Source organism: Elephas maximus, chromosome 6, assembly GCF_024166365.1.
Source record: "Elephas maximus indicus isolate mEleMax1 chromosome 6, mEleMax1 primary haplotype, whole genome shotgun sequence".
Classification (NCBI taxonomy): Eukaryota; Metazoa; Chordata; class Mammalia; order Proboscidea; family Elephantidae; genus Elephas; species Elephas maximus.
Window position 1 is genome coordinate 67929716 of NC_064824.1, and position 24700 is coordinate 67954415.

Here is a 24700-nt window from a genome sequence, read left to right on the forward strand (position 1 = left end):
GCCGCAGGGGCTGCCGGGACGGCTCCCATCTTCTTCAAGCGCGTTAGGCCAGCCGGCGGCGCTTTGAAGTCAGCACGTTGGTGTCGCGGCTGTTGATCCTGTGGGGTGCCTCTGCGGGATCGGAACCATAAAGGTGAGCAACTCTCAGCAGCTAATGAGAATGGGATCCAAAGGGTCTGCTTTGCTTGGTGCGAGAGGGCGCCTTTTCCCTGCTGCCGCACGCGGGGCGCTCCTGCTCCTCGCCTTCCTCACCTTCGGGCGAGTGGGGCCCGGGGTGGGCGCCGCGTGAGCCGCGGCCTGAGGGGGCGCGCTGGGCTGGGAGCGCTGCCGCAGCGTCGGTTGCGGAGCCGGCTACTGAGGCATATCGGAGGCCGGGGTTCCTCGCACGTGGCTGAGGCCCGGGTGAGCCAATTTTTAGGGACAGGGTTCTGGCGGGGTCTTTGGGTAGAAGCTATTCGCATCTTTATCGCGTTCTTTCGGGTTCGGACCTTCACCGCCTTCCAACCGCCGAAGGCGGACGTTTGGAACACTCGTGCAAGTTTCTGTGGAGATTGGCTCGAGGTGAACGTCGGAGGGTTGGGTGGAGCCTGCGGCACTGACTGGAGGCTTGAGAGCCGGGGCCCGCAGGTCTTCCCCAGGCGTTACCCATTTGGGCTTTTAGGGTCTTCCTTCATTCCGAGTAAAGCTTCCGCTCTGCCAAATAGAAAAGCGTGGGTATTATTCACTTCTAGTTGTACTTTCTGGGAAAGTATCTGATGAAATGAAGTTCCAAAATAAAATTGCGTAGGCCAGAGAAGCAGCCCTGGTGACGAAGTGGTTAAGAGCTCAGGCTGCTAATCAAAAGGTCTGCAGTTTGAGTCCACCAGCCGCTCCTTGGAAACCGTATGAGGCAGTTCTGGACTATCCTACAGGGTCACTATGAGTCGGAGTCGACTCGATAGCCAACAACGACAGCAGGCCAGGAAATCTTGTAGAAACTAATAATTTTTTTTTTTTTATCTCAGTGTTTGCTTTGTAAGTGGCCCTAGATCACGGCAATAACAGTGTAGATTGTGGTAGAAAAACAAATGCATAAAGCTGAGCAGATTCTGTAGTGTGATGTACACCATGCAAATCTTCATTGCAAGAGCTTCCAGTGTTGACAACAATTGGAAGCTTAGCAAATAAATTATAGCGTATCAAGTGATATTTCCAAGAATTCTCCCAATAATAGTTCATCACTAGACTCAACTAATGGCAGATATCCTTGATGACTTCTTACTAACATAGTTTGGTACAGTGTGGATGAAGGGGTGGTTTAGTAGAACCCTGGGGGCAAGGAATATGAAGCCAGAACAGTCAGCTTTTGATCCTTGACAGCTAACATCACAGCCTCAAGTCTTTTTCTGAAATACTCGTGCCAGGGTTGTGAAACAGGAAACTGGCTGTAAGATTAACAAATATATTAGTAGATTTTAGTAGGCATACCCCCAGTTTAATGTTGTTCTAAGTATTCCCAAGCACTTGTTTTCATATGTTCCTTATGGTTGTAAACCCTAGGATTGTACTGTTTGAATGCCCCTCCCCACACTGAAGTTATAGACCTAGTTTTTAATGATATAAAAGTTTTTGGTAAGTCAGTTTGTGTCTGATTTTAAGAGCATGTGACCCACATCTAACAAATAGGATTGAGATCCACAGTAATTATACTGCTCGTAATCTGTTTAAAGCTGGAAATGACTGGTAAGTGGTCGAATGGTTTTTTCCATTAAATAAAGCTAGCTTGTCCAGCTAAATGAAGGTAAAATGTGGGTTTTGTTAATAGAGGACAGCAATAATTTACTCGAAGGAGAACAAATTTTTGATAGTTTTTTTTTTCATCACTTACTCCAAAGTTTTGCTTAGTTGAGGTATTTGAGAATTGGCTATAGAAATTGAACCTGTGAAATTAGAAATTCTTAATTTTTAAGAAAATGGGACATTGATAGTTTTTAAACATTTTCTTTCTGGTCTTGAGTTTTATGTAAAACTAACCATAATGATAACCTCTTTATGCTAATTTAGGAAAATTTTCAGAGAGCAACAATGGCTGAAAATGGTGATAGTGAAAAAATGGCTGCACTGGAGGCCAAAATCTGTCATCAAATTGAGGTATGATTCTTGTGCTATTAAGTTATAAAAACAAGCTTCTTTAAATTTAGAACATTGCATTTAGAACATACACAGAACTCAAAGACAATACTCATGATTGTGGGGTTTATTAGGGAAATAACAGGTTAGAATTCAGAATCAGAAATGACTCAGGATAGTTCTTCTGTCAGGACATCTCTGCTGTGCCCACAGGCAGGCTTCTTCCTGGCCTTTAGCTTCTAGGGCCACTTGGGCAAGTGTTAACAAAGCTCTTTAGCAACACCAATAAGTACCCCACTCTGCCAGTAAGCCTCAACCTGAAGCTCTCTCTCTGCACGTCAGCAAACCTAGCTCCCCCAACAAGTGCCCAGAGGCAGCAAGCCTCCTACCTGAAGGTGCTCAGCTTTCTCGCTCCATGGGTCAGGAAACCCATCCACCATGTTGTCTCCTGGTTCTGCTGCAGCCATTTCTTTGCCACTGCTTCTTGCCATCTTTGGTGTTACAGCTGTCTCTGTCTCCTGGATCTAGGAGGTTCTCAGCACAAGGATCCTGAGTCCAAAGGCCGTGCTTCACTCCTAGCTCTTTCATGGTGGTAGTGAGGTCCCCTCCTCCCTCCTCTGGGATGGATCATTTTAAGCCTAGCAGGATGGCAAAATTGACCAATCCCCTCCTTGGGTTCTGTACACTTGTAAACCCTCGTGGCATAGTGGTTAAGTGCTATAGTTGCTGTCTGAAAGGTCTGCCGTTCACATCCACCAGGTGCTCCTTGGAAACTCCATGGGGCAGTTCTACTCTGTCTTAGAGGGTTGCTATCGATTCAATGGCAATGGTTTTTTTTTACCGCTACAAAGGAGGGGCATTACAAATTATTCATTCTGTGTTTAATACTTAGAACAATACAAAGATGTATATAGAAAATAATGCCCCTCCCACAGCCGGCACTCACACTGACATAATTTTTATTTTCTCTCCTTTCTCACCAAACATGGGATGATGCATTTTGGAGGTAAAAGTTTGGTATCATTGATAATTTATCCAATCCCCTATCTGACTTGTAGGGTATTATTTTTTAGTTGTAATAGTTCTATGATGAGTAGCCTTATATATAAATCTTAGTAAACATGTTCATTAATTTTTTTTCTAAGATAAAATTCCTAAGAGATATATTGTCTTATGGGTTATGTACATTGAAAACTTCTTAATTTTTTTGTTGTTATGGAAAGTGCACACAGCAAAACATAACACCAGTTCAACAATTTCTACATGTACAATTCATTAACATTGATTACATTCTTCAAATTGTATGACCATTCTCACCCTCCTTTTCCAAATTATTCCTCCACCATTAATATGAACTCACTGCCCCCTAAGTTTTTTCTCTTAACCTTTGGAGTTGCTGCTGTCGATTTGATCCCATATAAATAGCTCTTTAAAAAAGCACAAGGCTCAAGGCAGACATTTTTTTTTTAAGATTCTTTTTTTATTGTGCAGTAAATGAAAGTTTACAGCTCGTTAGTTTCTCATACAAAAATTTATACACGTATTGTTACGTGACCCTAGTTGCTATTCCTGTAATGTCAGCACACTCCTCCTTTCCACCCTGGATTTCCCATTTCCATTCAGTCTTATGTGTCTACTTAAACTAAGAAGCACACTCTTCACGAGTATCATTTTATGTCTTATAGTCCAGTCTAATCTTTGTCTGAACAGTTGGCTTTGGAAATGGTTTTAGTTTTGGGTTAACAGAGTGTGTGGGGGCTATGTCTTGGGTTCCTCCAGTCTATCAGACCACTAAGTCTGGTCTTTTTACTAGAATTCGAGTTCTGCACCCACTTTTCTCCTGGACTATCAGGAACTTACTGTTGTGTTCCTTGTCAGGGTGGTCATTGGTAGTAGCCAGGCACCATCTAGTTCTTCTGGTCTCAAGCTGATAGAGTCTGGCTTATGTGGCCTTTTTGTGTGTCTCTGGGGTGATATTTTCCTTGTGTCCTTGGTGTCTTTCATTTTCCTTTGCTCCAGGTGGGTTTGGACCAATTGATGCATCTTAGGTGGCCACTCGCTACATTTTAAGACCCTAGATGCCACACAACCAAAGTGGGATGCAGTATGTTTTCTTAATAAACTTTGTTATGCCAGCTGACCTAGATGTCTTCTGAAACCATGGTCCCCAGATCCCTGCCCCTGCTGCTGTCCTTTGAAGTGTTTGGTTGTATTTAGGAAACTTCTTAGCTTTTGGTTTAGTCCAGTGGTGCTGACTTCCGCTGTATTGTGTTGTCCTTCCCTTCACCTGAGATAATTCTCATCTAGTTCATGAATACCCGTCTCCCTCCCTCCCCATCCTTGTAACCATCAAAGAATGTTTTCTTCTGTTTAAACCTTTTCTTGAGTTCTTATAATAGTGGTCTCATACAGTATTTGTCCTTTTGCGACTAATTTCACTCAGCATAATCAAGTCAGACATTCTTTATTAATTTAGCTAAACTATTGTTTGGTTTAAAGAAGACTTTAGGGGGTATTTTTGGTTTAAGGTTTAAAGATTATCTCAAGGCAGTAGTTTCAGGGGTTCATCCAGCCTCTCTGGCTCCAGAAAGCCTGGATTCCATGAGAATTTGGAGGAAAAAAAACACATCTGCTGCTGCCGCCTGCGTACAAGCAAACACCTCATGGGATTTATTTTCTTGTTTTGAAGGTTTAGTGTCATGGTTTCATGGGACATCCAAATTAATTGGCCTAATACCGGTTTTTAGTGTGTTTGTTCTCCCTTTTTAGTACGTAGTGCTTGGGGTCTTAAAAACTTTCAAGCAGCCATCCAAGGTACAATAATTGGTCTTTATTCGCCTGGAGCAACAAAGAGAAGTAGGAGGAGGAAATGGGATGTGTGGCTAATTGCTTCTGTGAACAACTGCCTCCTTTACCATGAGACTGGAAAACTGGGTGATGCCCAGATACTTTTGAATCCTGATCAAAAGGGTGTAAATACAGAACTGAATTCCAAATTCTCATTTCAGACTTGATACTTATGGCAAGTTTATATGTCTCCTTGGTCCTTGACCATTTCTCTGACATTAGGCCAATACTATTCTTTTCAAAATTTTGGCCAATTTGTTAGGTAAAAAAGTGCTGTTTGCTTTAAATTGTGTTTCTTTGATTAATAGTGATGAAGTTTTTTTGTTTAGCTACATTTTTACTTTTTGTAATTTTCATGTCTTTTGTCCATTTTTCTCTTAAGGTGTTCAGTTTATTTTTCTTCCCTTGTTGTATAAGAATTCTTAAACTTTTTCTTTTACTTTTTATGCTACTTCTGGCATTCCAAGTTATCACACCTGTATAGTTTTTTTCTTTGCTTTAATACTGAGAAAGAGTGCCTTTGTGCTTAAACATTCACTTGTTTTCAACTTTTAAAAAATTAGATTAGCCAGTTTAGTCCAGTTCTTTCTATTTAACAATCTAATCTTTCCATGCTGATTTGAAACAATAGCAATCAACATTTTAGTTTTATCTTGTTAGTTTGTATTACAAATGTTTCATTAGAGGTGTATGTAGGAGATGTTTATTGCCTCTTGTAAGTTATGATGTGTTCTTAAAAAATAGAATTTGGTAGTGTAATGATAATTTAAAAATGCTGGAGTTGAAGTCAGTATTATACAATACTCTGAAATATATTGTAATTACTTTGCAGTATTATTTTGGTGACTTTAATTTGCCACGGGACAAATTTTTAAAGGAACAGATCAAACTGGATGAAGGCTGGGTACCTTTGGAGATAATGATAAAATTCAACAGGTAAAAACGTTTTAAAAATAATTTTTAGGTTTTCTATTAACAGTTAGTACTGCTGAGTCTTACAGTGATTTTATATTTACTCTTCAGGCTAAACCGTTTAACAACAGACTTTAATGTAATAGTAGAAGCACTGAGCAAGTCAAAGGTAGAACTCATGGAAATAAGTGAAGATAAAACTAAAATCAGAAGATCTCCAAGCAAACCCCTCCCTGAAGTGACTGATGAGTATAAAAATGATGTAAAAAACAGATCCGTTTATATCGTAAGTGGGCCTTTATTACATATAATTATATATAACATTTATTTAGAAAAGAAACATATGTTAGAGCAGATAAACATAAGGGTTCAGGAACAGCTTCACTACTTACGGTACGTCCTTGGACAATGTTTTTCACCTCTCTAAGCCCTATCTTCTTAAACAAGGATAGTATTTTTATCTTATAGAACTATTGTGAAAATTAAAAGAAGAAGATTGTAGGACATTGGACAAAATCTTTGCCATATAGTAAGCACCCAGTGTGTATCAGCTATTCTTATCTGTCAACAGCTAAACTTGATAGCGGAGTCCCTGGGTAGTGCAAAGGATTAATATGCTTGGTTGGTAACTGAAAGGTTGGAGGTTCGAGTCCACCCAAAGATGCCTCGGAAGAAAGGCCTGGCAGTCTACTTTTGAAAAATCGGTCACTGAAAACCCTGTGGAGCACAGTTCTACTCTGACACACATGGGGTCACCATGAGTCAGCATCAACTCAACAGCAACTGGTAAACTTGCTAGCAATTTTCTGTAGTAGATTCATTTTCAAGTAGATTTTTTTAATATGGAAAATTTCAAACAGTCAAAAGTAGAATGAATAGTATAATGTACTCTCAACCAATTTCAACAGTTATTAACAACACGTGGATAATCGTGTTTTACCTCTGCTGCTAACTGGATTATTTTGAAGCACATTTGATAAATGAGTCACAGTCACTTGCATTGTAATGGAGAACAATGGGTCTTAACACGGGCTGTTAAGAGGTTTAGAAAGAGATGGATAGATATTTATATATGTATGTATGTCCTGGCTTTGTTTCAAGACAGTGAGTCAGAATTTCTGGCAAGTTGTTTACTTGAAATAATTATTTGTTCATTTCTTCCCATTCTTCACAGAAAGGCTTCCCAACTGATGCAACCCTTGATGACATAAAAGAATGGTTAGAAGACAAAGGTCAAGTACTAAATATCCTGATGAGAAGAACACTGCACAAAGCATTTAAGGTATGATTATATGCTGTTGCAGACTTTTTCTAGTTGTGAAATAAATGGGACATAACTTAAAAAATCTTTTCCTCCTTTTTATAGGGGTCAATATTTGTTGTGTTTGATAGCATTGAATCTGCTAAGAAGTTTGTAGAGACCCCTGGCCAGAAGTACAAAGACACAGACCTGCTAATACTTTTCAAGTAAGTCTTTGCTGGTGTTTCTTCTTGTAACTTAGTTACAGGAAACTGACACACTAGGGTAAGAAGGATGGAATAGCATCCCCTATAGGGGCAGTGAAGGAGCCCTAGTGGCACAGTGGTTAAATGCTTGGCTGCTAACCAAAAGGTTATCTGCTTGAACCCACCAGCTGCCGCACAGGAGGAGAGACCTGGCAATATGCTCCTGTAAAGATTACAACCTAGGAAACCCTACAGAACAGTTTTATTCTGTCCTAAAGGGTCGTGATGAGCCAGACTGAACAGCACCCAACAATACAATATAACATAAGGGCGCACAGTGTTTTTAGTGTCCTTAGGCATCCTTTCAGAGTCTCTGGGTGATGCAAATGGTTAAGTGCTCAACTTAACAGAAAGGTTGGCGGTTCGAACCTACCCAGAGTTGCCTCAGAAGGCCTGGTGATCTGCTTCTGAAAGGTCACAGCCTTGAAAACTCCATGGAGTGCAGTAGTACTTTGCACACTTTGGGTCACCACAGTGGGACTCAGTGCAAGTGTTTTTTTTTTTTTAAGTCATCCTTTCAGAAATGCTTAAGATGTGTTCAGTGGGAACTGTACTACTAGTCTTTTGAGACTATGTGCTTTTTCATTGCTAACAATTAAAAAATGACATTATGATCTTTTAGTACTTATTTTGCATCTAAAACTAATAATCAGACTGGATTGTAAAATTTAGGCTTTTGGTATGATCAAGGATTAAATCACTGTACAGTTTTCATCTGTTCTTGTTTCTCATTCTTTATATGCCTACAGTTATTTCTTTATTTTTGGTGGAAATATACAAAGCAAAACATATGCCAGTGCAACATTGATTCTACATGTACACTTCAGTGACACTGATTATGTTCTTCAAGTTGTGCAACCATTCTCAACATCCTTTTCCAAATTATTCCACCATCATTAACATAAACTCACTTCTCAGCTAATCTTCAGAGTTGCTATTGTCAGTTTGATCACAAACAGATAATTCTTTTAAAGAGCACCGTGCTCAAGGCAAACATTCTTTACTAACTAAGCACTAAACTATTGTTTAGTTAAAGATGAACTTCAGGGGATAATTTTGGTTTAATGATTCTCTCAGAGCAATAGTTTTGGGGGTCGTATGCCTGCATTTTTATACTGTACAAATTATTTAATAGACATGGATCATGTTCGTTAATATATATACATACATACCCACACACGTACACACAAATATGTATACATATACATACATAAACTACAAACCATAGCATTTTTATAAAGTTACTTGTAGGGCCATAGTTCCCTATTTTTACATTATACAACCTAAGGGCTTAGTAGTAAACTTGACTGACTTAGAGATACACTGATGAATTATGTTAAAAAAAATCAGTGTTAAATCCTCAAAATTATTTTTTAGCCTATGATTTTCATAATTGATCTTATTCATGGGATTTTAGAATTTTCTCCTTTGGTGAAATTAATACTAGAGAAAACTCTGAAACATTATTTACATGACCTTACCCCGCCCCCCATCATTCATGAATGATGAATGAAAACCAACATGAGACTGCAGGGATGGGTACAGGGTTTCTTTTTGGGGTGTCGAAGATGTTCTGAAATTAGAAAGTGGTGATGGTTGTACAACTCAATATATAAAAACCACTAAGTTGCACACTTAAAAGGATGAATTTTATGGCGTGCAAAACTATTAATAAAACTTATTTAAAAAACATAAAAGTAGCTTCCTTGGTATATTTTGAATTTGCCAACTAGTTATGTTTCTAGAAAATGTGTTTAATATTCCTTGCTATGCCGTATCATTTAAAATAATTTGCAGTCTTACGTTTGTTCTTGTGAACTTAGCTTCCATATTTTGTGTCCCTTAGGGAAGATTACTTTGCAAAAAAGAATGAAGAAAGAAAGCAAAATAAACTAGAAGCTAAATTACGAGCTAAACAGTAAGTACTATCATTACATTGAACTAACCCAAAAACAAAAAAACCCAGTGCCGTCAAGTCGATTCCGACTCATAGCGACCCTATAGGACAGAGTAGAACTGCCCCACGGACCACTGAACTGGTTGTCACATATTTAAATTCCTTAAAGCTTTGACCATAGTAGAGTTGGTAGTTCTGGGAAGAACTGATGTTGAGCTCTGAAATTGCTGGTAATAAGCCTCTCTTTTGGTAGTGAAACATTAGGGTCTTAAGCTGCCGTGATAATCTGGGGGCCACATTGTATTGCAATCTAGCATTGGGCAATCAGAAAACCTGAGGACTGGTTTTGGTTATTAAAGTAGTTTAGTGATTGTGATCAAAGCTAACTCTATTAGGATTTAATTCCTTTATATATTAAATGAAACAGGTTCTAGTTACAACTTTTTAATTGTAGAGAGCAAGAAGAAAAACAGAAGTTAGCAGAAGATGCTGAAATGGTAAGTATAATTATTACTGGTATCTAAGAAATCTATTAACTCAGAATTATAAAAATATGTAAACAAATCCATAGTTGTTGTTGGCACTAAAGTAACATACAAATAACACTGCCTGAAATCATTACTCATCCAAAGAGTTAGTGTAATAACCAGATTTGGATAGCTTGTATCTGTCACTTACAGTAGAAATAAGTTAAAATGAGAAGCCATTGTAGAAGAAAACGTTAACAAAGGAAAACACTGTAACTGTTAAACTACTTTAAAATAGCATTTTCATTTCTAGCTTTTTCCTTTTACAGGTATACAATGTTAAGCCATTTCTGGTTGTGGTCACGTATAATAAACTTTTTGATTGCCTTGTACATTTTGTAGAAATCTCTAGAAGAAAAAATGGGCTGCTTGCTGAAATTTTCAGGTGACTTAGATGATCAGACCTGTAGAGAAGATTTGCAGGACCTTTTCTCAAGTCACGGAGAAATAAAATGGATAGACTTTGTCAGAGGAGCAAAAGAGGTTTGGAAACACGCATGCTTTTTTTAGCCATCAGTTCAAAAATCCATAGAAACTGGTCATTTTAGAAGATAGAATGTTTTTTTAAAAATTAATGTGTTTGTGAAAATAGTTTTTACTTGATCATTTACTCCCCGTTTTGTTACTGCTGTTATTAGCTATTATGTCTTTTTTTTTTTTCTTTCCTGAATTACACGATGAGTTAACTGTTGGTATTGGTGTTGTAGGTCACTTTTGTAGCATTCCTTTTCTTAATGTTCAGTAAAATCCACTGAAACTGATAACGGCTTAGGAGATTTGCAGGGTAGGAAGAATGAGTTTGAAGACATTAACTGCAGAACTGAAAACAAAGAACTGTGCTTTTCATCTTCTGTCTTTGGTGTAGGGAGTAATCCTATTTAAAGAAAAAGCTAAAGAAGCACTGGATAAAGCCAAAGATGCAAGTAATGGTAACCTGCAATTAAGGAACAAAGAAGTGACGTGGGAAGTACTAGAAGGAGAGGTAGAAAAAGCAGCATTGAAAAAAATCTTGGAAGATCAACAAGAATCCCTGAACAAATGGAAGTCAAAAGGTCATTAGTTCTGATTTTTCTCAGTTTGATTATCTTAACTTACTTGCTTAAGTAAAAAATTTTAAGCTGTGTTCGAAAAAACAGAGGTCTTTAAAATTTCTTTAATAAATTCTCAATTATGTCTCTACAGGTCGCAAATTTAAAGGAAAAGGAAAGGGAAATAAAGTTGCCCAGGCTGGGTCTGCTAAAGGAAAAGTACAATTTCAGGGCAAAAAAACTAAATTTGATAGTGATGATGAATGTGATGAAAATGGTGCGGCTGGTAAGCTTTTTCTACATCTTTTTGTAGTTTCATGAGAATGATTTGTGGGAGAGCACAGCAATATGGTTTTTCAACTTTGTAAAGGGAAGGTCTTGAATTATTACGATTTGCTCCAGTTATGCTTTTTTGACAAGGAGACTTGGAAGGTAAGTTTAGGAATTAGAAAGTCTGTACTAAAGGAAAAGCCTTTTCTCAGTGGTGTGGGGAAGAAGTTGCTAATCTTTTTAAACAGAATTATTAGTAATTGTACTCAATATTGAGTAATGCTTACATTGAATTTAACAAATGCTGTTATTATATAGGATCAGTGAAAAGAGCAAGAGAAGAAGCAGACAGAGAAGAAGAACCTGCATCAAAACAACAGAAAACAGAAAATGGTTCTGGAGACCAGTAATTTAGTAAAAAAAAAAAAAAGTTTTAAAATTCATTTTAATTAGGTTTTAACCTACTTTTGTCTTTGGAGAGTTTTAAAAAGAAAATCGAATTAGGTCCACTTCAATGTCCACCTGTAAGAAAGGAAAATTTTGTTGTTTAACTTGTCTTTTTTTGTTACGTTATCCAGTGAGGTTTTTTTTTTAAATGTATAGCTCTATCAGATGTTTCAAATATCAAAAGGAAGGTTCTTCCACTAAATTACCTTTTTAATATGTAAATGTATTAGTATAAACAAATAAAATCTATGCTATATTAAAAAAGCAAAAACTTATTTTTTTCCTTCGTTTCTGTGCCCAGAGCATTTGAGAAAGGACTTGTTATCTTAATCCAGATTATCAGCTGTTGGATTATGATTACGAGCCCATCTCACAGTTAATTATTCCATTTCCTAGGCTGGCTCTGTTCACCCAGAAAACCGGAAACCGAAGAAATAATTACTTATTGAAAAGCTTTTCACACTGAATGTAGTTAGGCCAGAATCAAGAGACTTACTGATTTCTTTTTATGAAATTTGTATGATGCTGGCAGGTCATATCTCAGCTCTGTAAAACAAAAGACACCTAAGGGTAAAAATTATATTTTCAAACGTATATCAACCTGACTTAAAAAACTAAGAAAGTACTAAGTGCTTATGAGCCAAACATTTCAGACCTGCCACTTTTAACTCATCCAAGATTAAGCATGGCAAACTGAGCTTGGTATTTCTACGATTTTGGCTATTTATACTGAAATTAGAGATTATGGGGAGTTTAGAAGGATAACAAATGGACATAAACGTATATTCTATGAAAATGACAGTACCTTTCTATTTTTAGTTAACTAGTCATCTATTCTAACAATGTCATAATAGCCATGCTTACTTCAAAATATTTTCATCCTGATTTTAGTAATGGTAGAAAGTAGCTAATTACCTACTAAGCTCTCAAATGAGAACTCATTTTTCATGTTCTTTCTAAAGAATAATGTTAAGTTCTGAAAACTCTTCAAACTAATAAATTCTGGAGGGAGGGCAATAAGTCTACCTATCCTTTACTTTTTGCAACATAAATTCTAACTTTCTAGATCACAGCTTCTCAAATTTTAACGTGCAATCAAATCACTTGGGGATCTTGTTGAAATGCAGATTATAAATCAGTAGGTCTGGGTGGAGCCTGAAATTACTCATTTCTAACATACTCTCAAGGACTATGAATGCTGATGGTCTGAGGACTGCACTTAGAGTAGCAAGGCTCTGGCTAGATATACTATTCAGACTGTTCTAATTGCTTCATATCACATATTGTAATACCTTAAATGAGGTAAGGAATGAGCAATACTGAATATAATAATCAGCAGGCCTGTTACACTATTGTTACAAACAGTAATATATCTAGTTATATGTTTAACATAGTGTCCGTTGACCGTCATGTAAAAACATTTTCCCCTATTCTCTTATTTCAGGCTTTTCAAAATTTGGATTATAGTTAGTGTCTGGTATGTTTTTCCCAATTTGATGTTTGTGAATATTATCCAGTTTACTAATAAAAATGTATCAAACAGGATTCATTGTGTGATTGTTTATATTCTCTCTCCACAAAAAGGAAAGAAAAGCTTTCTGAAGCCTCATTGCTCAATGACTCAGGGGCATTTAGAAAACTGAAATAGAAAGGTTATCCAGACAGCCCTTAGGCTTGTGCAACAGTGGCGTTTTCCGTAAATGATTTCAAACTGAGGTCTCGCCATTTCAAAGCCCATGCTGTTAGTCACTGTGATGCTATATAGTGTCCTGAGTCTATAGTAACCAAACACTTGAGCACTAGTAAAAATTTTTGATAAAATGCATAAATTGGGACAGTCTCAAGCAAACCTTGAAACACATTCACCCTACCTTTGCTCCATTTTCAACCCATTACCAACCATGCACATTTTACCACACTGAAAAAAAGCTGTATTCCCTTTTTTCTCAGCACCTGTTTGCTCCATTTTCAACCCATTACCAACCATGCACATTTTACCACACTGAAAAAAAGCTGTATTCCCTTTTTTCTCAGCACCTGTATAAAAAGTTTGGTTGAGCATTTTGGCCCTTTTAGATAATTAGGGTTGGGATTTGTTTTGTGAGAAAAGTAAATTCATTGTCTTACCTGCAATAATATCTATCTTGACTTTCCACTCTGCAGCTTTCTTTTGAATATGCTTAACATAAAGAACATGTTAATATGAGATGATTTTAAAATAATCTTTTAAAATTGCTTTTTACTAACTGATATACTAAGTTTTTGAACTTTTATGTTTTCATTAGAATAAAAAAAAACCTCGTTGCTGTCAAGTCGATGGTGACCCCATGTGTTACACTTTATCGTAGGCTTACAGCAGATGTATCTGGAGCATAAATAGGGATTGCGGTATTAGCAGTTCATTCCTCATCACGCCTCCACAGCATACACAGTCCACACCAGATTTTAACTGAAACACTTAGGCACTATTTAAATGAAAAAATGCACTAAGTATGAATACAGTCAAGGCAACGGTGGTAATGCTGCCTCCTCGTGGTGGAATATGGCAACACCAAACAGCGAAGATGTAAGTTTTTAGTAAATGAGACTCAGGAATGCATTCAAATAACTAGATTTTGCTGCTTAATCGTACGATGCTTTACTGGCATATTTTACTTGGCCTGCATCAACTGTATATGAGTTAGATAAAATTTATGTTATCACAAGCTCTATGGAAAAAGATTAAAAGCAAGGCTGACTGCTTATCCTTCAAAAGGCCTACTTAAAACGTTGGCCCTTGGTTGGCATCTGGGAACTTAGATTTTGGTAGGGTTCCTACCCCCTTAACTGTTCGGAGTGGATCACTATGCCTAAACTGTTAACGTAAGCAATATGGTTTATGCTGAATACCTACCTGCCTTCTGAGCCTGGGGAGGGTGCCTACATGACCAAAAAACCCAAAACCAAACCCAGTGCCATCAAGTCGATTCCGACTCATAGCGACCCTACAGGACAGAGTAGAACTGCCCCATAAAGTTTCCAAGGAGCGCCTGGCGGATTCGAACTGCCGACCCTTTGGTTAGCAGCCGTACCACTTAACCACTACACCACCAGGGTTTCCCCTACATGACCAGTTCCCAATAAAAACCCTGGGCACTGAATCTCTAGAGTTTCCTGGTTGGCAACATTTCACATGCATTGCCACAACTTGTTGGGGGATTAAACATATCTTTGTGTGACTCCACTAGGTGAGGATTCTGGAAACTTATATCTGGTTTCCCCTTGACTTTGTACCATGCACCTTGGTAAACACCAACATTGGTGTTTGCTTCCACGTATTGAATGGGGATTTACTTACCAGTAAAGTTATGCTGGTTCTGTTGCCTACCTACATGTACCACTATTCATTGTTAGTATATTTATTTTTAGCCATGTGATTTATACTTCATCAAGGGTTATTAGATTACCATATATCCAGAACTAGCTGCCAACTAGATTCCAGTATACTATATATTTCATGAATAAAATATTTTTCCTATAAATCATATTAAAAACTCTAAATATAGCATGATTTAAAGTAATAGCAATTACATACAGCAGACACTGTTCTAAGCACTTTGTAAATATGAACTCACAACAACTCTGTGAAGTATATAAGGTACTCTTAGCTCCATTTCACGTGAGAAACTGAAGCTCAAGTACCTTGGCGAGACAACACCGCTGGGAAGCAGCAGAGCTTGGATGTGAACCCAATCACTCTGGCTCCAAAGTTCTTAATCACTGTTAATACTGATGCTGAAAAAAAATATCCTTCTTCCCACCAATTGCCTGCAATACATTTTATACACCTGCATGTGTTAAATGCTGGCAAGAATAAATGGAAGAGGTTGCGTCTAAAGTCAGTCTGTTTAGCTTCAGGATCAGCATTCTTAAAACCCAGGCCTTACTGGCTCCCTGAAGTACACGAGGCCATACAAGGACAGTAGGACCACAGGCATCAACCAGGCCTTACCCAGACAAACCAGAACATACTGTAACCCTAGTTATACTTATCTACTCCTGAATTATAGCCCCTTTCCTGCCAATTGTTCCTGTCTGAACAGAATTTTGACCAAAAAAAGTTAAAGGCTGGAAGAAAGCTAATCACAGATTCTAGCTAGTTGAAGAGAAAATTCAGTATCTAAGTGCCAGATGTTAAAAAGGTCAAGAGAAATGGATACTGTAAATCCTTGAAACACGGTCATGAATTTAAAAATAAACGACTACATCATGACGATTTGAACTTACTTCTCTAGTTGAGGATTTGTGTAAAGAATACACTGCTGTTCTTGCCATTTCCAAAGCAGTCTTCAGAAAAGCCGTATCTGTCCCTGTGAAGAACAGAAAAAGTTCTTATCTACATTATGTACTTGTTACCAAAATAGATCAGTAACAGATTTAGAAACGTTTTTTTCCAAGCTCCAAAAGAGCCACTTCAAATTCTTTCTGCAACAGGACAGGATTCAAATAAATACAAGATCAAGATATTCTTTTAAGGCTGAGAGAACAAAACTAGAATCTATACTGTCTTGGTTAAACAAGGTTAAAGTAAATGTTTTAATACTACATACCAAATTAACTTTGAAAGAGGGGAGAAAGGAACAGGCATAGCACTAATTGGAATCATCTAGGGGGACTTTTTAAATTATGCATGTCTTTCTCTCCTCTTAATGACTCCCTATCCTTCTGGCCCACAGCACCCACAAAACAGGCACAATGAGTCACTGTTGCTGATGGGCACACGTTGAAAGCCTTGAATGTCTTAAGGCATTTAAAAAAGATTCTAAAAGTATAAAATCCTTTATAGGTTTCACAATCATAAGGGTAGAGCAAATCATTCTTGAAAGCAGATACAATATAAATAAATGAATAAAAATACTTTATGTACTTGATACAAATTTGTGAATAACAGATGGAAAAATCCAATTCTCTAGTCATGCGTTAAGCAAACTGAAATTGTAATAACAATACAAGTAAGGGACTGGCTTATTTAATGAATAATGATAAATCACTTAACCCAAATAATCAACAATAAAATGGCTTATAAAATCTTGCTTTTCTAGAAATGCACTAATGTACCTGATTCTTGTTACTCACCTTTATTATTCTTGGTCCCAAAGGGAGGATTCATAATTACTGTATCAAATGACTTGGACATTCTATTAGATAATGAGCTTACGTCACATTGAACCATGTCAACATTTGTTAACTCAAACTCCTCCACATTCCTATTAAATATTTCCAATGCATCTTCATCTATGTCAAATCCAACACACAACCTATATGAATACAAAACACAAAACGTAAGTACTTATACCTCCCAAGTTAAAAAAAAAAGGGGGGGGGCAAAAACAAACTAGCTGAGTTACCATGTACCTTTTTAATCCAACTGACAAACTAAGAGTTAATGGGTGTTGCTCTTCAACGGCAAGATTTCCCAACCTAGCAAGGGGTTGGGAACTCAGATTCTGTATAAAAGGGAGGCATCTGGTTGCTGCTGGTTTTTTTTTTTTTTTTTTGTAGTCTGTTTTGATCTTCTGCCCAATCAAAATGTATTCAGTATCAGATTCTTGATCTCCCAACTTCATACGGTAGAGCCCATAAATGTAATACAATTGGTCCTATATATGCTTCTTATTAAAGCCACCCCATAACCAAGTAGTATATACTGGATCACCTACCCTGCTCCTAACATTGCAGTTCCGATGCTAAGCACTCCACAACCACATCCTAGATCTGCCACCACTTTATTTTCAATGTCATCGTATGTATTATGGATTGTATAGAGCATACACGCTAAAAGACCAGAAAACATATTAGGGAATAAGTAAGCAAAATGATGACCAAAATCCAATTTGTGCAAATGACCCTTCCTAAAATAATTTCTTTGGTGTTGTATTATTTTTTCCTCCCCCAAATGGTGTTCCAATTAGTTAAAAATTGAGGTATAATAACTTGGTATGTAGTAAAATGCACCACAAAAGAGGATAACATGTAGCAGTGGTTTCCAAAAAACTAGTCTCCACTAATGATGCCAAGAATGATAATACCTTGACCAGTCTATGAGATAAAATGAGAAAAATAAGGTCGAAATGTTATTTTTCCTTGCCCTATTAAAAACATTGCTACGACCCATATATACCTGTCCTTTCTTTGATGTCAAAATATTGTTTTTATTTTTTTTTTATATATAAAAGGGTGATAAGAGTAAACAGGTTTTAAAAAATATTCTTCCTTGTCAAAATAGAAATTTGGCAACCCTACATCAGCCTCTAAAATTGTTTTGAAATTTTACTGATGTGTGAAGTCCGCAAGTCTGAGAGCCACTAATATCAAACAAGCATTGACATTAAAAGGGCACAGATCTTTTTTTGCAACAAGTTTGTCATCAGGACACAGGTATCATAAATTCAAGTTAGAACAAGAAAGGAAAACACATCTGCAATGTAGCCTTTAGACACATATATATATAATCTACAAATAAGGTTGAAGTTGACCTGGTAAGAAAACTATGAAGGAGCAGGGCAGAAGCTGCTGAGATGGGAAAGAAATCTTTCAAATACACAAAGGTCTTGCATATAGTGAAGGCTAGGCATGAGTACCACCACCTGTCTGTCAATCTGTGGTATTGTGGTGGCTTACATGTTGCTATGATGCTGGAAGTTATGCGGACAACTATTTCAAATACCAACAGGGTCACCCATGACAGCTTTCAGTGGAGCTTCCAAACTAAGCCAGACTAGGAAGAAAGGCCTGGTAGTCTACTTCTGAAAATTAGTCAATGAAAACCCTATGTATAACAACAAAATATTTTCTGATATAGTACTAGAAGATGAGCCCATAGGTTGGAAGGCACACACAATACACAGTGGCTGCAACAATAGACTCAAGCATACCAACGATTGTGAAGATGAGTTGGAGCTGACTCCATGGCACCTAACAACAGGAAGCATAAGTAACACCACTGATACCTCTCGTGGATATCTGAACCCAGGAAGGATTACGGTCCATCACAGATGCCCCAGAATCCAGAGGTTTTATCAAAAACATAATTATAGTGTTATCTCAGGCTGACTGTGCTGGCCTAACTGTTGCTGCAGGTGTTAGTCTTTGAAGCTTGTATCTCAAAGAATGAGCACATCCATATGCATGTTACATACTGGGTATGAAACATGGTTATTTGAAAATATTGGATGTCTCTAAGAAACCTTACAGCCAGAAGACATTAAAGAAGTTATCTAAATTGAGAAAACTGGACTTAACCCAAACACAGTAGTTCTGTGCCAATTTTTTATTTGGAATTTTGATTAAGTGCTAATATGCCTTTGCTAAAAAGACATTCAAAAGGATGGCTACATTGAAATGAAACTCCGGATTGTATCCTGTTACCATCTTGCCCAATCAATTCTTCCATCTGCCCCTGTAAGTTATCTACAAAATTGGTGATATTTATACTGTCCCCATAGGTCACAACGGGATTAGTGGTCTAAGACCAGACATGGTGGCCAGCTTTGCTTCAGTCAAAGTTAGCAGTCTGAAGTAAAGTCTACTGAAATGTACTATAAACCCAGAAAACCAACCCAGTGCTGTCGAGTCGATTCCGACTCATAGCGACCCTATAGGACAGAGTAGAACTGCCCCATAGAGTTTCCAAGGAGTGCCTGGCGGATCTGAACTGCCAACCCTTTGGTTAGCAGCCGTAGCACTTAACCACTACACCACCATGTACTGTAAAGAGTTATGTAAAATTTTGCTTGTTGACAAACTGAACATCAATATTAAGAAGGTGCCTGTCAAAGATGTTTGCCATGGCAATTTGGCTGGTCATAGTAAGAACTGTTCACCATTGAAAGCTGTAAGTTTCACTGTTCCAGTAACCACCCAGAACCATCCAGGCCAAATCAATACTGGGTATGCACTGTGCTGGACTGTCATGGTTCTTGCATTGCTTGCAAGTTCACTGAGCTGAAGGAAACTGACCATCACTCAGATAAGAAGCTGGAAGATGGCCCCAAATTCTCTAAGTGATAATGCCATGATTTATTTACATGGCTCCCAGCAAGCCCACATGTGTGGAGAGGTTGACAAAAAGGTATATATTTTTCATTGCCTAAATCCAATACTAAAATGTATTCCTACTTATATATATTTCTGCAACACAAAATCTGCCCAGAAAACTCAGAAGACTAAAGGAATATTCTGTTTAATACCTATCACCCCAGTCTTAATCAGTGGTGAAAAAATCATTTCAGAATTGTCAGAATTGGCCACTTACATGTAGTAGTAAAACACTGGTTAGTATCAGGGCATTATAAAGCTTCAGAAGGAAAGGAATATTTTATGGACCATTTATTTCATGGAAGTTTGAAGTTTTTAGATTTTAAAAAAAGTACTTTTTAAAAATGGAATAACTTGAGAAAAATCTGACCAGAACTTTAAGGCTTTTAATGTGGGACAAGAAAATAAGGCATAGAAAGATGCCACAAAAAAGATTGTACCAGTTGCAGAAAAAATTCAATAGAACAGTTAGAAGAAAAAAGTAATCTTTCAAATTTCACAGAAAGGGTCCAGGAAATAGGAAAGAAAGGACAGAGGGCATTAATCCAGGAAGTTCAGTATGTAATTAACAGGAATTCTAGAAGGAGGTCAGAGAAAACAAAAGACATTTTACAGATGAGCATCTCTTCGTGCTGAAGGGAGATATAAGCCTTCAAATTGAAACGGGCCACTTCCTTCTGCACCATGCATCTAAATATAAAAAAAGGTTCTCATCTAAACACACCACTGTGAAATTTCAGCACACCCAGAACACAGCAATCCTTAGAGCTTCCATAGACAAAATAAGTCACTTTGAAAGGTTATACTTATAAGAAGCAAAGTATATTATTTAAAGTTACAAAGGCAATCCAGAGAGCAATAATAGTAGTAAAGCAACTATACTGGGAAGGGGTGAGAAGTAATTACTAGAAGAATAAAAGTAGAAGTACGATTATTTTGGGAGGAGGTGGAGGAAAGTGGAATGATATAAATTAACTAAATTCTCAGGCATCATTGTAGACAGTCAGTGGAGAATGTTTAAAATTAACCAAGTAGCAGACGTAAAAACATTTAGAAATGCTAGAACAATGCAACTGAAACAATTTAGAGGAGTTGCATCTGAGAAATGCTGCTAGCGGTGGGGAGCGAGGACAAGAAGACACTGTGATGCTTTATTACAAGTGCCTCTGAACTCTCTAGTGTATTAAAAAACATGTGCATATATTATTTTGACTCAAAAAAAAATTTTAATTATGAACATATGCCCAGTATGTTATGCCTTATTATTGCCTTCTTTGGATCCTTCCTTTAGATAATTAAGCCCAATTTTGCTAACAAGCTTATACTTTACAAACCAATTTTGAGTGCATTTTGAGTTGGTTATATGTTTAAGCAATTTCATTACATACATTACACAGCCATAAAATAGTATAAGATTTTGCTAATTAAAAATGATAAAAATTTTATAGGATTCATAAGACCCATTTCCCATAATAATGTTTCTAGAGATGAAATGGGCTTGCTTTTTGCGTTACAATTTGTTTTTAGATTTAAAAGTAATACATGTTTGTAGAAAATTTAAACAATAAAAGAAATTAAAAAATATACATACAAGCATTTATGCACACACTATGTTCTTGTTGCCTGCTGCTGTTAAGTCAACTCCCACTCAATAGTGACCCTATAGGACAGAGCAGAACTGCCCCACGGAGTTTCCAAGGCTGTAAATCTTTACAGAAGAGGACTGCCACATCTTTCTCCCGCAAAGCAGCTGGTGAGTTCAGACCTCTTGATTAGGAGCCAAGCACTTCACGACTGTCAGGTACCAGGCTCCTTCACACACTATGTACACATACAGTACCGGTACCAAAACCAAACCCATTGCCGTCAAGTCGATTCCAACTCATAGTGACCCTAGAGGACAGAGGAGAAATGACACATAGGGTTTCCAAGCAGCAGCTGGCAGACTCAAACTGCCGAGGTTTTGGTTAGCAGTCGAGCTCTTAAGACCTGCAAAAGCTGGAACCTGTGTAAGGCGGAAACCCGTTAGTGAAGGAAAACTCAAGTATTTTCCACTAAAACGAGCAATAGAAAAGTGGTAAGACTGTACCCCGTTAAAGGCAGCGAACTTGGGAGACTTGGAAAAACCATGAATGCAGTTCTGCTGAGCTCCGGCTCTCACAGGTTTCACTGTACATAATGTTTGGGCTCTGGAAATCATGCTTTACATACTGCTCTGGAATATGTGAATCTTGGCAATCTCAGAAATACAAGCACCTACAGAAATATCTCATTCTTAAGGCCTTTTAGTAATTCATTGTATCCCAACCCCAGTGCCGTCGAGTTGATTCCGACTCATAGCAACCCTACAGAACAGAGTAGAACTGCCCCATAGAGTTTCCAAGGAGCGCCTGGTGGATTCCAATTGCTGACCATGTGGTTAGCAGCTGTAGCACTTAACCACTATGCCACCAGGGTTTCCATTCATTGTATAGACATACCATAATTTACTTAAGAAACCCTCTGAAATACAGGTATTATTATCTTAGGGTGGAGAAGCAGAGAAAGTTTTCAGGAGAAGGAATCCCTTTCAGCTCTGACAAAAAAAATTCTCTGAAGAAATATACCAGAGTGTTCACTGAAATTATGTCTGAAAATTTAATAATATCTAAGCATCTATTTTGACTCTATTAAATGATACATATCGTTTGTCAATGTGGCTTCAGGGTCTTTCCCTGGCTATACGCATGTATGTTTTAAGTTCCACCTTTTCAGGTATGTTTGTATTCTCCTTGACTTTCACTGGCAGCTTAGAAACACAACCATGTTAGAACTGGAAGGAATTCCTCACTGCGATAGATTAATTTTCCTAAGGCTCCTCGTCACAGATTGAATTATGCCCCCCCTCCAAAATCTGTGTATCAATTTGGCTGGGCCATGATTCTCAATATTGTATGATTTTCCTGTATGTTGTAAATCCTACGTCTATGACGTTAATAAGGGAAAACGCCTGGCAGTTGTGTCAGTGAGGCCAGATTCAATCCACAAGACTGGACTGTGTCTTGAGGCAATCTCTTGAGATATGAGAGAGAAGTGAGCAGAGAGACAGGGGATATCTCATACCACCAAGCAAGCACTGCAAGGAGCAGAGCGTGTCCTTTGGACCTGGGGTCCCTGTGCAGAGAAGCTCCTAGTCCAGGGGAAGATTGATGAGAAGGCCAACAGAGAGAGAAACCCTTCTCCTAGAGCTGATGCCCTGAATTTGCACTTTTAGCCTACTTCACTGTAAGGAAATAAACTTCTCTTTGTTAAAGCCATCTACCTGTGGTATTTCTGTTATAGCAGCACTAGATGACTAGTATTACCACTTTGGTAATACATTTATTAAATATGAATGGTTTTTCTTGTGTTCTCTCCTGTACTTCCTGTATCAATCCCTCACATTAAGCAACAATGCTACTCCCAGATAATTTTTTAAACTTGAAATGCAACCTCATCTTTATAAATACCCACTCTGGCTTTGTTAAACATGATCCCTCTGGTTACCAACTCTAGCATTCATTTCTAGGGCAGAGTACAGCATAGGAACCCCTGCACTGGCAATTCTTTGTATTAGGAAATTGATCCTTATTTATGAAGTATTTTACTGAGTCCCTAACTAGTGCCATGAATTCTTCTAAAAAAACTAGGAGCTGTCAAATCAATTCTGACTCATGGCAACCCTACATGTATCAGAGTAGACTTGTGCTCATAGGGTTTTTGACGGCTGATTTTTCAGAAGTCAATCACCAGGCCTTTCTTCCCAGGTGCCTCTGGGCGGACTCAAACTGACAACCTCTCGGTTAGTCATCCGCACCACCCAAGGACTCTAGGAACTCTTCTAAACCCGTTGCCCTCAGAGTAGATTCCAACTCCTAGCGACCCCATAGACAGAACAGAGCTGCCCCACAGGGTTTCCAAGGAGTGGCCGGTGGATTCCAACTGCCAACCTTTTGGTTAGCAACCAAACATTTAACCACTGACCCACCAGGGCCCTGGGAACTCTCTGAGGCACTGGAAATTCAGATGTGAACAAAACCAACAAATTCCTTGTCCTCAAGGAGTTTACAGTCTAACGAGAGAAACTAACAAACACAGTAGGAAGATGTTTGACAGTTTTAAACGGTATATACAAATACCATACAGTAAGTACATAACTGTGAGGGTGTATTTAGCTAAAATGTCTGGGAAGGCTTCTCTAACTGATAGGTGATCCTGGAGGCAGGATTTCTCTAGACATTCTTTGTAACCAAATAACTGTTCTATTTTCATCAGTGAGTAGACAGGATTTAACAGATGAAGCAAGAGCTTGGGTCACCAGCCACCCTACCTGCAATGTGCGGCCTGGTCGGATACTGTTCTAAAAGTAGTTTGGGCTTTTCGAATCCATCCACTTGTTGCAGGCGACTCTCTAGTTCCTTTAACTTTAATTTCTTCATCTGTTTTTTAAAAAGTGGGGGGGAGCAGAGTTTAACAGTACTGTATCTGTAAAGAAACCTCTTTCCGCAGGATCTTCTTTCCCCCCCACCGCCCGCCCCGTTTTCAGCGCCGCAGCCCGGGGGTCGCGCTCCGCTGGAAAACACGGTGCACCTGGCCTGGGCTCTTCCCACCCTCCTCCCTCCCTGGCCCAGAGGCAGGTGGAGTGTCCGACCCCGCGTCCTTGGCCAGCCCCGGACCGGCCTCCCAGGTATGACGCGCCACCCTCAGGCCCCTCGGAGACCAGCGGCTCGAGCCTAGGGCTGACGCAAGATCCCCTGCGCCGTGTCCTGTACCTCGAGAGACGGCCGGAGCTTTGGCTGGGGCCGGAAGCGCTGCCGCGCACGCGCGTAGACGTCCACTCCCCAGCGGCCCCGCGCCGAGCTGCAGCCTCTGCCCGGCGCCAGCGTTCCGCTATCTACTCAGACGCCTTATCCTTCCTACCGCTTCCCGCGTCTGCGCCTGGGGCGGAGCCTCCCTGCTGACCGCCTCGGGGTAGGCCCTCGCAACCTGTCGCGTTGCTGTTATCCTTTAGCTTTTCCTGGAGTATTGCAAGCTGTCAAAGAATGGGGGAAGAAAATGAAGGT

At 38.6% G+C, this 24700-nt stretch overlaps 2 protein-coding genes across 5 annotated transcripts; one reads left to right on the top strand and one right to left on the bottom strand.

The window, feature by feature from the left end:
• Positions 1–11506, top strand: SSB (small RNA binding exonuclease protection factor La). The gene is made up of 12 exons (XM_049887391.1): positions 1–133; positions 2044–2130; positions 5789–5892; positions 5980–6154; positions 7043–7150; positions 7235–7335; positions 9221–9292; positions 9726–9768; positions 10141–10281; positions 10664–10850; positions 10981–11112; positions 11415–11506. Exons 2-12 carry the CDS (start codon positions 2065–2067, stop codon positions 11504–11506), a joined length of 1221 nt encoding a protein of 406 aa, XP_049743348.1. The 5' UTR covers positions 1–133; positions 2044–2064.
• Positions 10278–24469, bottom strand: METTL5 (methyltransferase 5, N6-adenosine). Of its 4 annotated transcripts, none has more exons than XM_049887398.1 (8): positions 23968–24255; positions 17243–17357; positions 16659–16840; positions 15810–15892; positions 13671–13722; positions 12040–12089; positions 11562–11618; positions 10278–10618 (listed from the first exon to the last, which is right to left on the bottom strand). In XM_049887398.1, the coding sequence occupies exons 1-7, from the start codon at positions 24074–24076 to the stop codon at positions 11580–11582; spliced, it is 630 nt and encodes a 209-aa protein (XP_049743355.1). In that variant the 5' UTR covers positions 24077–24255; the 3' UTR covers positions 10278–10618; positions 11562–11579. The 4 variants fall into 4 exon arrangements, with proteins under 4 accessions (XP_049743355.1, XP_049743353.1, XP_049743352.1 ...); XM_049887396.1 differs by lacking the exon at positions 10278–10618 and adding an exon at positions 24410–24469 and having other exon boundaries at positions 11533–11618; positions 23968–24076; XM_049887395.1 differs by lacking the exon at positions 10278–10618 and adding an exon at positions 24289–24403 and having other exon boundaries at positions 11533–11618; positions 23968–24076.
• Positions 24470–24700: the final 231 nt, after the last annotated feature.